Source organism: Aquarana catesbeiana, linkage group LG07 (assembly GCF_042186555.1).
Source record: "Aquarana catesbeiana isolate 2022-GZ linkage group LG07, ASM4218655v1, whole genome shotgun sequence".
Lineage (NCBI taxonomy): Eukaryota > Metazoa > Chordata > Amphibia > Anura > Ranidae > Aquarana > Aquarana catesbeiana.
The window spans coordinates 66,252,322-66,269,461 of NC_133330.1; the positions used below are offsets into that span (position 1 = coordinate 66,252,322).

Here is a 17,140-nt window from a genome sequence, read left to right on the forward strand (position 1 = left end):
GGGGTGGTTGGGAGTAGCACGGAGATCCTTTCCTCTTTCCATTTACTAACCTCCTGGATTGGTATCAGGACAAGTTTGCACTCCAGGTTCTGGGACACAGGGATATTGTCATGAACAGGTGTGACCAGACTGTGTGGACTGCACAGAGATAACCCAAACGCATGTAAATGAATAAATAATATTTATTAAAATAAGTGATAATTCAGAAAACACAGATAGTGCAAAACAACCAACAGAACCCCACAGACAACAGATAATATATACAGCAAAGGGCAATACCGGAATCACAGATGTCAGCCAGGCCAGGGTCATACACAGCAGGAACAAGGGATATACCAGAGACATAAACGTTAGCCAAGCCAAGGTCATACACAAGAGATCAGCAACTAAACAAGGGCAGGTTGGGAAAGGGAGATAATGGATGGGATAGGATACAGGCTCAGGAACAGGTTCAGGGTCCGATACAGGTTTACAGGATAACAGGTTCAGGATACAGGTTCAGGGCGCAAGGAAGAAAGATACCAAGGCGAGCATGTGAGGGCTTGCCGGGTATTTATAGGACTGACTATAATTGGCTTCAAGTCACACCTGAGCGCAGGGAGTGTTGTCTGCTCCATACTGCCAGGATCCATCCGCTGGTGGACATCAGTACTGCGGCCAAAAGATGAAATGACACCAGCAGGGAAATATTCTCCTGACAGTTCAACACTCCCAGGAGACACCTGCTGGTGGACCCCAGTACTGCATGCCAAACGATATATCTTACCAGCGGATGGACCCTTTCCTGACAGTACCCCTCCCTAAAGGAGCGGCCTCCGGACGCTCCAACTAGTCTTAATTGTCCATGGTCTATGGCATCAGGCAGAATGGTGGAAGAAGGCATTTCAGGCTGGTCATCAGGCACATCCGGGCAGACGGCTGGCATGTCAGAGTCATTGAGCTGGGCAGCGGACAGGAACAAGCCGGGCTGGGCAGCAGACAGGAACAAGCCGGGCTGGGCAGCAGACAGGAACAAGCCGGGCTGGGCAGCAGACAGGAACAAGCCGGGCTGGGCAGCAGACAGGAACAAGCCGGGCTGGGCAGCAGACAGTTACAAGCCGAGCTGGGCAGCAGACAGGAACAAGCCGAGCTGGGCAGCAGACAGGAACAAGCCGAGCTGGGCAGCAGGCTCCGGGTCGTCGAGCTGGGCAGCAGGCTCCGGGTCATCGAGCTGGGCAGCAGGCTCCGGGTCGTCGAGCTGGGCAGCGGGCACTTCGAGCTGGGCAGCAGGCATCGAGACATCAGGCTGGGAAGCTGGCACATCAGACTGGGAAGCTGGCACATCAGACTGATAGGCAGGCATCAGGACAATCAGGCTGGGAAGCTGGCACATCAGGCTGGGAAGCTGGCACATCAGACTGGGAAGCTGGCACATCAGACTGGGAAGCTGGCACATCAGACTGGGAGGCAATCTTCGAGACATCAGGCTGGAAGGCAAGCTGCAAGACATCAGGCTTGGAAGCTGGCACATCAGACTGGGAGGCTGGCACATCAAACTGGGAGGCTGGCACATCAAACTGGGAGGCTGGCACATCAGACTGGGAGGCTGGCACATCAGACTGGGAAGCTGGCACATCAGGCTGGTAGGCAGGCATCGAGACATCAGGCTGGAAGGCAAGCTGCAAGACATCAGGCTGGGAAGCTGGCACATCAGACTGGGAAGCTGGCACATCAGACTGGGAAGCTGGCACATCAGACTGGGAAGCTGGCACATCAGACTGGGAAGCTGGCACATCAGGCTGGGAAGCTGGTTAATCAGGTTGGTAGGCAGGCATCGAGACATTAGGCTGGAAGGCAAGCTTCAAGACATCAGGCTGGGAAGCTGGCACATCAGACTGGGAAGCTGGCACATCAGACTGGGACACTGGTATCAAAACTTTAGGCTGGAACATGGACACATGGTCATCAGACCAGTCAGCAGGCACTGGATCGTCAGGCTGGGTAGCAGGCACTGGATCGTCAGGCTGGGTAGCAGGCACTGGATCGTCAGGCTGGGCAGCAGGCACTGGATCGTCAGGCTGGGCAGCAGGCACTGGATCGTCAGGCTGGGCAGCAGGCACTGGATCGTCAGGCTGGGCAGCAGGCACTGGATCGTCAGGCTGGGCAGCAGGCACTGGATCGTCAGGCTGGGCAGCAGGCACTGGATCGTCAGGCTGGGCAGCAGGCACTGGATCGTCAGGCTGGGCAGCAGGCACTGGATCGTCAGGCTGGGCAGCAGGCACTGGATCGTCAGGCTGGGCAGCAGGCACTGGATCGTCAGGCTGGGCAGCAGGCACTGGAAGGTCAGGCTGGGCAGCAGGCACTGGAAGGTCAGGCTGGGCAGCAGGCACTGGAAGGTCAGAGTGGGTAGCAGGCAGAGGTTTGGCAGAATCAGGTGGGTTAGTTGGTGTGGAAGCAAGTTGGGTTACTGGCAGGATCGTGTGGGTAGGAAAGAATGTTTGTTTCTTTTTTGGTTTAGCCCGTGCAGTTTTGTATGTAGGTGCAGGGCTGTAAGAAAAGAAAGTAGCTGGACAGAAGGAAGACCAAGGAACTGTGGCTGGAGGAGGGTTTTGTGGGATTGTTACAGGTAGAGGAGAAGAGACAGGAGGATTGAAGGCGGGACAGGTGCTACACTTGGAGACTGGGTAGTAGTATTTGGTAGGGGGTTGAGTAAACTGGGCTGTAGCTGAGGTTGCCATAGGCGACGGGGAGGTAGATTTTTTGGAAGGCAGATGATTAATGGCAGGGCTGGAATATTGTGGCTTAACTAAAGACAGGAGATCTGACCATGCCTGCAGCACAGGTTGAACAAACGCTGATTCACACACAGCCTGACTAACCAGAGATTGTACTGAATAAATGCAATCGGATAACACCTGCTGGGAACAAGCGGAATAATGTTCATCAAAGAAAGCCGGATCATCCTCTAACAACCATACCAGGGATTCAACCTGGTCACAACTGAAAGGAGGGGAGAAATCGTCACTACCTTCGGGAATGCATGACAAGGCCGACTGCACACAACTGGATCAAAGGCTGAACATCCTCAAATAACGCATGACCCCGATCTACTAGTAAATGGGCTGTTTGGATCGTTTCCAGCAGTTGGTCACGGGTTCAATCTTTAAGAGTCTGACGGCAATATTCATTATCCTCTGCCGCCAGCAGAGAATAATAGCCAATTTCATCAAAGTCCATCTTCTGCGCGCCCACCGTAACAGGACGGTTTCTCAGTGCAGCCACGTCTGGTCAGGGCTGGCCTTGGTATACTGTCATGAACAGGTGTGACCAGACTGTGTGGACTGCACAGAGATAACCCAAACGCATGTAAATGAATAAATAATATTTATTAAAATAAGTGATAATTCAGAAAATACAGATAGTGCAAAACAACCAAAAGAACCCCACAGACAACAGATAATATATACAGCAAAGGGCAATACCGGAATCACAGATGTCAGCCAGGCCAGGGTCATACACAGCAGGTCAGCAGGAACAAGGGATATACCAGAGACATAAACGTTAGCCAAGCCAAGGTCATACACAAGAGATCTGCAACTAAACAAGGGCAGGTTGGGAAAGGGAGATAATGGATGGGATAGGATACAGGCTCAGGAACAGGTTCAGGGTCCGATACAGGTTTACAGGTTTGCAGGTTTGCAGGTTTACAGGATAACAGGTTCAGGGCGCAAGGAAAAAGATACCAAGGCGAGCATGTGAGGGCTTGCCGGGTATTTATAGGACTGACTATAATTGGCTTCAAGTCACACCTGAGCGCAGGGAGCGTTGTCTGCTCCATACTGCCAGGATCCATCCGCTGGTGGACATCAGTACTGCGGGCAAAAGATGAAATGACACCAGCAGGGAAATATTCTCCTGACAGTTCAACACTCCCAGGAGACACCTGCTGGTGGACCTAAGTACTGCATGCCAAACGATATATCTTACCAGCGGATGGACCCTTTCCTGACAGATATGCTTTCACCTCTACTTTGACTGGCACCATAAACTATCAAACGGGCCCCTAATTCGATACTTGCATTGAGGGCCCATTCAGATTGGTGCCTTACAATATTGTAGGATATACACCTACTAATGTGGTGCATTGCAGTATCATTTATTGTTGGTTTCACACTGTCTTCAGTAGTGATTAATTTTAAATGCCATGCAGTAAATCAGCGGGCACCACAACACATGGTGGGCTGCATTGCTTAAAATGGTGCAATTTTAGGTCTGTTGTGCTGTGTTGGCAGCCCATTCAAATGAATGGGCTGTCCCAATACAAGTTAACGTGTGACATAAAGTGTGAATGCACCACATCAGACTGCATAGGTGGCAGGAGACCCTACAGTGTTCTGCCAGACCATTCCAAAAAAATATAGTTAACACAACGGATAATTTGAAGAAGGGGCTTAAAGTGTAATTTTAATTTTATCATTACCTGTGAAAAATAATTGAGACCTAATGAAGCATTCTTGGGGGTGGGTTAATAAAAAAAAAAAAAAAAAATCTGTCCACTATGCTAGTTACTCCACTAGGCTTTAGTAGCTTTTGAGTCACTGAATTGGAATAGTGTAGAGGTAAGGAATTTAATTCTGACCTTCATGGTCCTGCATGTTTGACCTTCTTGCTGCATGTTTGTTTCAGGTCCGTGACGAGCAGGTAATTGGCAATTTCATAATATGCCCCCCCTCCTAAAAGTTACATTTCAAAAGCATTAAACCATGGGGTGCCAAAACTAAGTTCCTCCTTACCTCTCCTCGAACACATCAGTCAGGTGTGGCGCAATGGGGTGTGTTCCTATATGATACTATGTATTAAAAACAATGCCAATTTGGAAGGAGATCAGAGTCTAGACATAACTATTATGACATTTATGAAAGCCTAGAACATAGCTGATCATCCTCATCTTCAAATACCCAGGCCTCTCTCTTGTTGACAAACTGTGGCTTAAGACATAATAAAACGCCATAATTATAAAGTTCTTAAAGACTCCCAATGTGTAATGCAACAACCAGTTCCTCCAGATGCATTCTGTATTCAAGCGCTTTCTGTACGTAGAGAGGCCAATTTAAAGGACATCTAAACCCAAGAACAAAAAATGTTATATGTTGCAGCTTACTTGTTCCTAGATGTGGTGGCATCATTAGTGTTTTTTTTTATTTTCACCTGTGATCCAGCTGGTGTCACACTCCCTGCCCTAGAGTGCGAAACGTCTATTCAAGAGGCGCTCTAGTCATATTTTGTCCAAAAAACTGTAGCTGCTGACTTTTATTAAACAGACACTCACCTGTCTTAGGTTCTAGTGATGTGCTCACTCAAGCACTTCCCTCTGTCTTCTGTCCCCAGCATCTCAACTGTGGACACCCGGCTGTGACAGCTTGCGGCTTCACAGCTGGGTGCCCACTCCACATGCGCAAGCTGGGCTGCACATTGTGAGTGGTCCTGCAGTAGTCTGGGACCTGTGATGTGTCCCAGAGGAGAACGGGGAGGGAGAAGGAGAGAACTACTTTCGCACGGATCGCATAGGTGATCTGAGCTGGAGCGGGTACCCATCAAAACCGGGTACCCGCTCTCTCCCGCTTCCCCCGCAAAACAAGTGCCATTTCATGAAGATGAAGGGGGGGAGAGGAGGCCTTAAAGTGGAATTTTCCTATTTGGGTGGAGCGCTGCTTTCGCTGTATCTATGGAGAGCTGTACTGTTACTGTAGGACAGGAAGTGTTTTAATACTACAGAACATCTCCTAAAACATATTTCCTCACATCACCTGGAAAAGTGAGTCTAACCCTAAATTTAAAGTGAATTGGTAACTTTCTTTTTAAAATATGTGCTTCCTTTTTTATTTTGGTAAAAAAAAATAGCCCAGAAATAACTTATTGAAAAATGTACTTTTCATTTTATTTTGATCAGAAAAAAGCACAAAAAAATTCAGTCCAGAAAATTTTAAATTACATGAATGAATCAATTTCATTCTCATTTTCAGCCAGTAGGTGGCACTTTAGACACGTTTCCACATGTTTTTCAGGCTTTTACCTGCTCTGTTGAAGTCTTAAAAAAATAAAGCTGAAACTTGCAGAGCTTTGACTTGTTGTCGTCTTCATCTGCTTTGCTTTTTCAGATGGAACCCTCAGATGTTATAGAAACAGATATAAAATATCACTACAAAAGCTTAAAGATGTTTAAATGTTTTACACCGTATAACCATTATAGTTCCCTTTTAACCACCTACACTAATTTAACCCCTGATATGCCGTATTCTTTCTGGGAACGGTTATTCCCTGGTATCTCACAGTGCCAAGATTTTGGTGCCAAGTTCTAATTCAGTATTTGGTCTAGTTGAATACTGATGTGAATTGTTCTGTCTTGGTTTTATGTTTTGTTTTCCTGTTTAGCCATTAGTAAATTGTCAGACTGTAGTTCTAATATTGTAGTAAAGATAAAATGCAGTCCCCATACCTGGGGAATGCCAGCTTGCAGCCACTGCGACAAACAGAGATAAACATGGATGGAGGCTGGCCTGGCCCTCAGAGCTATGTCTTTGAAGGTGCAAGTAAAAATTGTAATATAGTATGTTCTGGGTTTAGAGGTCTCCTTATTAGGGATGGGCCGAACGGACCCCTGTTCGGTTCGCACCAGAACTTTCGAACGCCGAGAAAGTCCGGACCTGAATAAGGAACCCCATTAATATTAATGGGACCCGAACGTCAAAAATCAAAAGTGCCCATTTTGAAGGCTTATATGCAAGCAATTGGACATACAATGGTTATAGGGGTCCGGATCCTGCCCTGGGGGACATTTATCAATTAAAAAAAAAAAGTTTGTGAAAAAAAAGTCATTTTTAAATGAGCAGTGTTTTTTAATTTTTTTTTTTTAAAGTGAAAGCATAAAAATGAAAAAATCCTTCCAATATAGTGCCTGGGGGGGTTCTCTTAAGCCTCATACACACTATCAGATTTTCTGCTGAGTTTTTTTCCTTCAGATTTACCAAAACCATATTATATGAGGTCAAACCTTAGGAGTTTCAATGTGTATGCAATCAGGCAGGCCCTTGCACTACATGGTTTTGGTAAATCTGAAGGACAAAACTCAGCAGAAAATCTGATAGTGTGTATGGGGCTTTAGTCTACCTGTAAAGTGGCAGATCTGTACCATGTCTAGAATCTGCTGCAGCAATAATTGCATTTATAAAGCATGTTGAGGCCACAATGTAGTGCACTGGGAACAAGATTAGAGATTTTTTGGATACATTCTGGTTTCACTTTGACTTTGGGTAGCAGTAACGGGTGCGTAAAAATTGGTCTTTGGGTGTCGGTGGCGCCTTCCCACCATAACCCTATAGAGGTACTCTTGATGAAAGCAAGAATTGGCCTTGCTGTAAAACACCATCAAAGCTAGGAAGTCTCGAAGTCCTGCAGAGATTCCACATCCCAAAAAGACTTAATCAGTGACATCAGCATCAGGGGCTTCATAGCTGGTAATCCAGGACTGATTCATTTTTAGAAAAGTCAAACGGTCCACAGATGGACAGATGCCTTCTATGATCAGTAACGAAACCTCCTGCAGCACTGAATACCTGTTCTGAAAGCATGCTGGATGCAGGGCAGCCCAACAACTCAATAGCATACCTTGCAAGTTCTGGCCAGTGGTCTATTCTCATGACCCAGTAAGTCAGTGGCTCGTCAGCTGGAAAGCTCTCCATCTCTGATTTGGCCCGAGGTAATCATCCACCATGTGATGCAGACACTGCCCATGGGATGTGGAAGCTGACAGGCCTGGGCGGTGAGGACTAAAAAAAATCCGAAATGCCTCACTTAGGCGGACACCTTCTCCAACGCTCCTCTTGACCAACAGAAGACTCAAAATGACGTTTTCCACCACGCTGTAACCTACTGGAGTCAGGAAAAGCATTCAATAAAATCCTTTTTAACATGTCCTCAAGAGCTTTTATCTTCTGCACTCTGTGAGGACGGGATGAGTTCGGAGACCTTCCCCTTATAACGGTGATCAAGTAGGGTTGCCAACCAGTAATCATCCTTCTCCTTTATGCCACATATTCTTGGGTCCTTTCACAGGCTTTGAAGCATGAGGTTGACCATGCACTTAAATTTGCTGAGGCTTGAGAAGCAGACTCCTCGGGTTCACTCGGGATGACAGCATCTGGAACTTCCTCCTCCTCCCAGCCATGTACTACTACCAAGGGTCCTGGGGTTGGAAAGCCATCGCATACAGATTGACGCATCTCTCTTCTTTGAAGCCTTTCAAAGTGCCAGAATCCTCCTCTTCATCCTCCTTCCCTCTTTCCTCCTTTGTGACATAGGAATGATGGTGTCTGGATAAAGTGGGCCTTGAGAGGAAAGGAAGTTCTCCTCTACCTCCTGCTGCTCTGCCTCCAGTGCCCTGTCCATAATGCCACGCAGAGTCTGCTCCAGCAGGAGCATAACTGGGACTGTCACTGATGCATGCACTGTCACTGCTCACTATCCTTGTGGCCTCCTCAAATGGTGACAATACAGTGCATGTATCCTTAATGATCAGCCACTGGCGTGGGGAAAAAAAGCCCAGGCGGCCTGAGCCTGTCGTCGTGCCATACTGGCGCAGGTACTCGTTGACGGCCCCCTGCTGCATGTATCTCAGGGGCAGACTGAAGTGGGTAAGGAGGAGAAGGGACAGATTTGTGCCACTTTTGTGTGGCTTTTAGGTGCTCTTGCCAACGGGCTGAGTGGTTGGACATTAAATGCCTTGTTAGGCATGTGGTACCCAAATGGTTAGTGTTTTTGCCACGTTGAAGTGCCTGAGACAGTTTGCAGATAGCAACAGTGCGATCTGCTGCAGATGTGCTAAAAAAGGTCTAGACAGCTGAGCTTTGGGGAGTAGGCTGGGAGAATGTGATGGAATAGGGTGGCTGCACTCTACTCTTTCTTGGGGTTGTGCCACCTCACCTTCAGTTTCCTCCTCTGCTCTATCTGGCACCCAAGTCGCATCAGTATCATCATCTTCATCATCCATCATCCATCTTCATCATCATCCATCTTCATCATTACCACTGGAGACAACTTGGCAATGCGGCTTGGGGAACATGAATGCCAAATTGTCTACCAGTGTTCCTCCCTCTTTCGGCTCATGTTCCTGTCATCCTCAACATTAGAACCAATATCTGATTCCAGTAATGGCTGGGCATTATCAAGGGGCAAGTGGCTGACGCTGTGGTCAAATAACTCAGCTGACTCCTCAATGGCTGATGTTGGGGCTATGGCAGGAATAGATGTGGACAAGTAGGCAGGTTTATGCACTCTGGCAACTGCAGGGGACTGCACACTTGTCTCTGCTGGCGTGACAGAGGATGAGGAGGATGATGAAGGTTTAGTAAGCGAGTCCACCACCTCCTCTGCATGCTGTAGCTGGATAGCACGGGCAAACTCACTAAACAGAGGAAATGATGCCCTGCCTGAGGACTGACCACCACGTCCACCTTTGCCTGTGGACACATTTTGTTGCTGGCCCCCTTATAATGCCAAGGGAACATCTGCTTCTCCTTGTCCTCCCAGACATTATTGGGAGGGAGGGGGTGGTGTTTATAAGCAAATTTTAAAGACGTTAAATCTGTACGTAGATGCACTTTAATCAATGTAAAGAGGTGTTTGGTGCACTTTAATTTGAGTACTCACACTACACAGACACACTCCACAGATGCATTATAATATACTGCAATACAGTGACACACATATGGCGTTAAACTGGCAGTAACGCACACAGAGCGATATGGCGTTAAACTGGCAGTAACGCACAGACATAAATGGCGTTAAACTGGCAGTAATGCAATCAAATAAACTGTGTTCAACCATCGCTACACTGGTGCTTTCTGGACTGTCCCTACTCTAGCTATGCACTAATGTCAAGATTACTGACACGGTCTCATTACACTACACTACACTGAAACTATATGAGCTGTCCCTACTCTAGCTGCACACTATGCAAAGCTGAATGATGGTCCTCCTCACTAAACTCGCACAATCCCTAGACTGACACTAAACTAATATTCTACATTGACAACTGAAGCAAAATAGCACAGTATAGCACACTAATAGCACTGAACAGAGCCCTGTTCTATCTCTCTCCACGCCGGAATCACACTGAAAATGGCTGCCACTGAAAGAATATTTTTATACTGTGGGGCAGGAATGAGCCATGCTTGAATAACGTCATGATGTGTCCTGTGTCCTGATTGGCAGACACTTTCACTGCTTCAGCCAATCAGGGCTTGCAATGCACTGTTCAGCACCGCAAATCATTGTGGTCGGTTCGGGGGGGCTGAACAAATGGTCGAACGACCTGTTTGTTCGGCTGTTTGCCAAACAACGAAAGTTCAGCCCGAACTTATGCTCGGGCCGAGCCGTTCGCTCATCCCTACTCCTTAGGCCTCATGCACACTAGGCTCTTCTGAATGCCCTTCGCCTGGCAGGAGAAAAGCGGCATTTTAAATATGCACCTAAAGCCACGTTATTCAAACACGTTTAGGCGTGTTGAGCATTTGGGCATTCATTCATTTCATTGGCCAAAATAATTCTGGCCTTTTGAAATTAATGACTGTTTTTAAACATTAAACACGCCAATTGTTTAGGTGAATTGGGCATTTTTTGTGCCCAAATGCTCCTCTCCTAAAAGCGATTTGTTGCATTAATTTTTCTGCCCCTAAACGCCCCTTCCTCCAAACGCCTGCAAATGCGTACATAGACTTACATAAAGGGGTGTTTAGGCGCAGAAAACAAACTACAAATGCCTGTAGAAAGGGGCCTTTGACAGCTGCAGTGTGCATGAAGCCTTAATAGCTTAGGAAGATAAACAAAAAAGCATGCTGGTTTTAATTTGGCAAGATACGACAGGTTGACTTTAAATGACCGTAAATATCAAAAAAAGATCCAACTATGACTAAAAAAAAATACATTAGTTAAAAGTGGATCATGTTGACCACGTCGATGTCAGGCTTCTTATGTCCTGGATTCTCTAGCAATGAAATCTCCATGTCATAGTTCCCAATACTGCTCCTGTCTATCTACATGTTGTACAGATTTATTAAAAATTGAATACGAAATTCAACACAGTGAATGTTGGAGCCTCTCATAATGGTCAAAGCAGGTGTGTGACCCAGGAAATGTAACACAATTGTCATTCTCACCAATAGGGTTACCAAGAGATACAAAAAACTCTTAGGTGGCTTCTGTTTTTTTTTTTTTTTTTTTTGTTTGTTTTGTTTTTTTTTTAATTTTAATTTTTTTTTGTAGCTCAACTTACCTGTCGTCATGCAGCATTGTGCTGGATTCAGATTCTCACCCTCACAGCAGATCCATTGTTGTCCAGCTCCGATCCACTGACCTGGTCTGGCAGTACGGGTCCTCTTTAGCCATCAGACACTGGCTGCCTCTTCTGGGTTCAGGTGGCTGACCTCTGTTGAAGGATACAGCACCACCCACTGGCTGCTGCTATTCTCTACTCCTGCAGCCTTCTGGAATATGTGACTTGGAATCCCAGGAGGCTGAGGTAGCAGGGACATGTTAATCTCACCTAGGCAAGAATGGTGGCGGGTGGGAATGGTTAAATCTAAAGTGTAAATAAAATAAAGAGCCCAAAAAAGCCCATAATGTGGAAGGCAGTGGCCATGCTCTAAACTTCAGATGATCTGGTGGACGAAGGTTCACATTACATTTCTAGCATGCACTATTAAGTGAAATATCAAATTTGTATGTACTGACTGTTTAAATGGATTGAGAGGCAATTTAATATTGATGAACACACGCTTTTTTTTTTTTTTTTTTTAATTTATTTTTTTACTTAATGTGGTGAAAAAATTATGAGGAGAATTATATATATATATATATATATATATATATATATATATATAGATAGATAGATAGATAGATAGTATTGTATGTGTAAATTGGTATATTTTCGGTCTTTAAGAGTTTTTTAAATGAGTAGGAGTGCTTACAACACTTGTTTTAGAAATAGATGTGCTAAAATGGTCAGCCATTTTACAGTTTTTGCATTCCTCTTTTGAGACAAACCTTGAAAACCATATGAGAGTGTACACTCTTGTAAAACCCCTCTGCAGACCACTGGCACCATGTAACTATGCATCCTACTTATTTCATCCAGCTACAATGACAAGTGAGCCGTCCTGTCTGTAGACCTATGCAGCATATTGAGGATCACAAAGCAGTTAGGCATTGACAACTTGGTATTCTCCTTCTGCTATGTCAGTCACAGACTATGGCTCCAGGACTCCCAATGCACTGAACATATTAGACTTAGACTCAGATAGTGTACCCAGTAGCTGTGAGTGCTTAAACTTAGAGACCCTGTCACCAGACAATTCATTTAAACAAGAATCTTCCTATAATATTATAGTAGCATTTGTTTGTATGCAATTTACTTACCTATAATAGCCTACCCTGTATAGACCTCCGAAAGTCTTGCAATTACTGCTGGGTTCTGCCATTTTGAAGATGTCAGAAGCCCCAGTAAACTCAGCTGTCTCAAGTGACGCTCTATAGCAGAATTTCACAAACTTTTTAACATGGAGAAACCCTTGAAATAACTTTTTCAGTCTCAGAGAACCCCTGGTAATTATTACTATATCTACAGCTCAAGGTACATTAGTGTGATGGTCACTGAGAGGTGTGTGCCTTATGCGTTTGTGTTCTTTGGGAAGAATCCCCTTTTATAGATAGCTAAAAAGATCATTGTTATTAATGGTTGCTCAACTGAAAGGCAGAAATTGCTCAAGGAACCCCTAGCAAGATCTGCAGGAACCCTAGGGTTCCATAGAACGCTGGTTGAGAGAGGCTGCTTTAAAATATCCGGAATTACTTCTCTCAGCTGTGTGGGATCATTCCCCTGCTTTATAACTTGACATGCTCTGCAGAAGATTAACCACTGTTACTTTACTTCTGTAAAGTGTGGTGTGGGAACTGGGCCTTGGCCCACCTCTAATAAGACCCAAGTTGCAGTTGCTAGTGCTGTGACATTTTTTGAAGAGAATCTACCTCCAAAGCTTTTTTTTTTTTTTTGTTTTCTCCTGAATCCTCTGTTGAAAGCAGTATGCTTTTCCCTGTGTTGATGATGATCTCCCACACAATGACCTCACTATCATTTACCTTCATAGCCTTATGCTGTTGATCACTATTCTTATATTTTGCATTTAGTACTTTGAGTTTCTTTAATCTTTTATCTCCCTTTTTACTGGCAGCAAGTATCGGCCCCGAAGAAGTCTATTTGTAGCCCGACATTCTTTTAGAAATAGGGAGCTAGCTATTTACTTTTTATTTAAATATAGTTTTTCTCAATTCAAACATACCGTAGAATAAGGACAACATATTGATGCAGAGTAAATGGGAATGGTTTCAATAAGAACAGTTTACATATAAAATTTCAAGTAAATGAGTGCATTATAGCTACAGCAGATGTAATGTCTGGGTAATCCTACAGCTACTCCTCATATAGCCAAAATTGTTTGAACACCTGACCATTACACCTAATTGTATGTGGACACCCCTCTGAATTATTGAGCTCAGGTGTTCTGAGTGAAGGGTACCGTTGTTCCTTACAATCCTCCTAACCATGTGGGGAAGGTCCTTTTCTGTTCCATCATGATTGTGCCCCTGTGCACAAAGCCAGGTCCACAATAGACATGGTATGATGAGTTTTGTCATGTGCACAGAGCCCTGATCTAAATTCTACTCAGCAACTTTAGTTGGAGTTGGAACGCCAGTTGTGAGTCAGGTATCAAAGTTCCACAGATGCACCATAAGGTCTTGTGGAAAGCCTACATAGAAAACATGAAGGCCATTAGATAAAGGGAGTGGGGAAGCAACTCCAAATGAATGCCCCTGTTTTTTTAATAGGTTGTCCAACAAATTTATATAGGTTTGAGGGTCTGGTGTCCACAAACATTTGGCCACATAGTATATTCTTAAAGAGTTTATGACCATACTCCTTTATTAGAGGCAATTGTCTCTTATCCAATATTTAGGGTCCAATTGAATTCCTTATATGGTTTGGAAAGGACATCATCTAACTGGTATTTTTCTCTTATAGGCTGTAAGTACATTGGCGGATGTTGCCTGCAAATGCCATGGTGTGTCTGGTTCTTGTAGCCTGAAGACTTGTTGGCTGCAACTTGCTGACTTCCGGAAGGTGGGAGACCTTTTAAAGGAGAAATATGACAGCGCTGCAGCGATGAAACTCAACGGCAGAGGGAAACTTGTGCAGGTGAACAACAAATTCAATTCCCCCACCACGAACGACCTGGTTTACATTGACCCAAGTCCGGATTATTGTGTTCGCAATGAAAGCACTGGTTCTTTAGGTACCATGGGAAGGCTGTGCAATAAAACATCAGAGGGCATGGATGGCTGTGAACTTATGTGCTGCGGGAGAGGCTACGATCAGTTCAAAACTGTTCAGACTGAGAGGTGCCACTGCAAATTTCACTGGTGCTGTTACGTCAAATGCAAGAAATGTACCGAGATCGTTGACCAGTTTGTATGCAAGTAAGGCACAAAACTGTGGACTACGAACAATATTGAATATCTGCATTAATTTATAGAGGTCACTTAGGAGTTGCAAGCATACAGCAACTGGATCCATTCTCTTTAATTCACTCAGCCGATCTTGGGGGTAAAATTTATAAAAAGAACAAAATAACGAGACGATGAACTGAAAATATTTATTTACAGAAATAAAGACTTTTTATAAGTATATAATTAGATAAAGACCGAAAATGCACGGGATTTAGAAATTGTATAGTAGGTAAAGACAAGTTTTATATGGAAAAGAGTAAAAAGCAAGGACAGATGGCCAAAGACTTTTTTTTTAAAGATTGTATTTAAGCGGTTTACGGAGTTTTTACTCCTAAAATGCTCAGAATTATGTCCATCAGATACAGAAGGTTTTTTTTCTCTGGCAACATTTTATTTTCTTAAAAAAAAAATACTATTTGATGTGTGATACCTCTTGAAAATGTTGGGATTGCACTTTGTACTTTTACTTAAAGTCTTATTAGTTTGGTTTAACATATTCATACTCAGACAGTCATAAATTTTACATAAGTCAGATCAAAAATACAAATGACCTTTTTAATGATCACAGTCATTATACTGGTTAAATAAGGGGGAAATATTGATCACCTCTATTTTTGTTTATTTTAGGTTGTATTTTTTCAGTTTATTTCATCTGCTTGTCTCAGATAAGTGGCTGCACATTACTCAAAGAAATGTAGTCATATCTCATGCTGTACGTAGGTTTAAAATATGTAAAGATCCACTTCTTTATGAGCTAAAGCCATTTAAATAATACAAATTCCTAATATGCAGTTTTTTAACAAGTCATATGTTACATAATATTAATACTATACACTAAACTTTACATACCACATGGTAACATTTATGGGAAGTTGTGGTCTGCTGTTTTCTATTTCAAAGCTTTTGTGACTATATGTATATATTCCTAAATATTGCCAGTAATTACATGTATTTATTTACCTAGGCAACTTTTTCCTTTTTATTTCATAGTGACATTTTTATTTAAAAAAAAAAAAATCATTTTGACATTTTTAATGACAAATTATACAGCCTCTTAATCCTTGGTGTCAGTTTTCAAAGGGCTTGTTCTGAACACATTAAAGCACATACTGATAAATGTTTCATGGGCTGTAGGGTATAGTGGAGTGGAGTGAAAGGGACAAAGGGTGAGTTTCACAAAGTATAATGCACTTAAAGCCATTTTTCCCCCCCGCTGTATCATTACCTCCTTTTTTGGAAGGGCATTAAACACAAGCAATATTTTTTTAAAACAACTGTTTAAAAAAAAACCCTAAAAAATGTTTGATAAATGTCCAGATTATCCAAATTATCCCGAAGTCCGCAAATTTGAATTTCTTTCTTTTATAGCTGTGACTTTTTTGTGTTCATTTAAACTTCCATCACACCATGGAAACATTTCCCCCTTTACTACTTTAAAATGAAACAAAGAAAAAAAATAATTTATTACAAATGCACAGCAAATGTAGGAAGCTACCATAATGCTAAATTTTAGCACTGCAGAAGTAAAATGTTTTGGTTTTATTATGAAAAAAAGTATTTTATATATTTTTGACAGCAAGATTATTTTTTTCTTGAATAATTTGTTTTAAAGACAGAGCAAAATTTACCGATCCACACTATTCATTTGAATTATTTAATGTAAAATATTTTACTTGTCATCAAGAAATGTAAATCTATGTTTTTCTTTTCTTCTGTATGTTGTACATGTAATGTACATATTTTGCAGCCCTATATAATTTGTATATTTTTCTGGCTTAAAAAAGAGTTCCAACAAAAGGTACATGGCTTATTGCCATAATGAAAAACAAACTACAAAATAAAAAAAAACTGTTTATTATAAAGTGGTTTGATTTAACATCTTTTATACAGAAATGTGTTACATGGATTTTTTTTAAATAATAGGAAAGCTTAAATATATTTATAGAAACATTTTTCCTTCCATGTGGCACTACTCAAACTTTTTTCCTAAGAAAGTCTGACAATCGCCCTTTACGAAGTTTTGGAAACAAGGTCAAGGAACTCCTATTATTTCAGATGTGCGCAATTAAAATGTTTGTGTGTAAAGTTTGCATACATTTTGCTGCATTTGGGAAGGAATGTACTCTATTAAACGAGCGTAGCAACCATTATTGTATTTAAATACCCAGTTCCAATTTTTATTGTGATATTTATTTTTGTAATTGATTCAACTGATATTTTTTTCTTAACACGCTCTTAGAAGTGTTTATGCTTATTTTTTCTTTTTAAAATTCTAGTAAATCTAAATTAAACTATAACTAAAACCAAGAACAAAAAAAAAACAAAACAAATTAGCTTACTAGTCCTTAGATGCAGTGGCTGCATATGTTTTCAAACTAAGAACATTTTAGAAAGTACAGAAAATAATTTCTGCCAAGATAAGCAGGTAGTATTCTTGTCACTATTTAGTAATGTCCTAAGAACTGAATAGTCAAACAATGTTGCCTTCCAATCGGTCTTTGTAGTCTGAATTAGAAGAGAAACCAGGGGTAACGATGCTGCTCCT

At 42.9% G+C, this 17,140-nt stretch overlaps 1 protein-coding gene across 4 annotated transcripts in view; it reads left to right on the forward strand.

Annotated features, from left to right (window-relative positions):
* Positions 1-16,457, forward strand: part of WNT5A (Wnt family member 5A) — a 53,301-nt gene extending 36,844 nt beyond the window's left edge. For all 4 annotated transcript variants that reach the window (XM_073592279.1, XM_073592278.1, XM_073592281.1 and 1 more), the window contains exon 5: positions 14,111-16,457. In XM_073592279.1, coding sequence (XP_073448380.1) covers positions 14,111-14,569 — 459 coding nt within the window. In that variant the 3' untranslated portion in view covers positions 14,570-16,457. The remainder of the gene's footprint in view (positions 1-14,110) is intronic.
* The last annotated feature ends 683 nt before the right edge of the window (positions 16,458-17,140 follow it).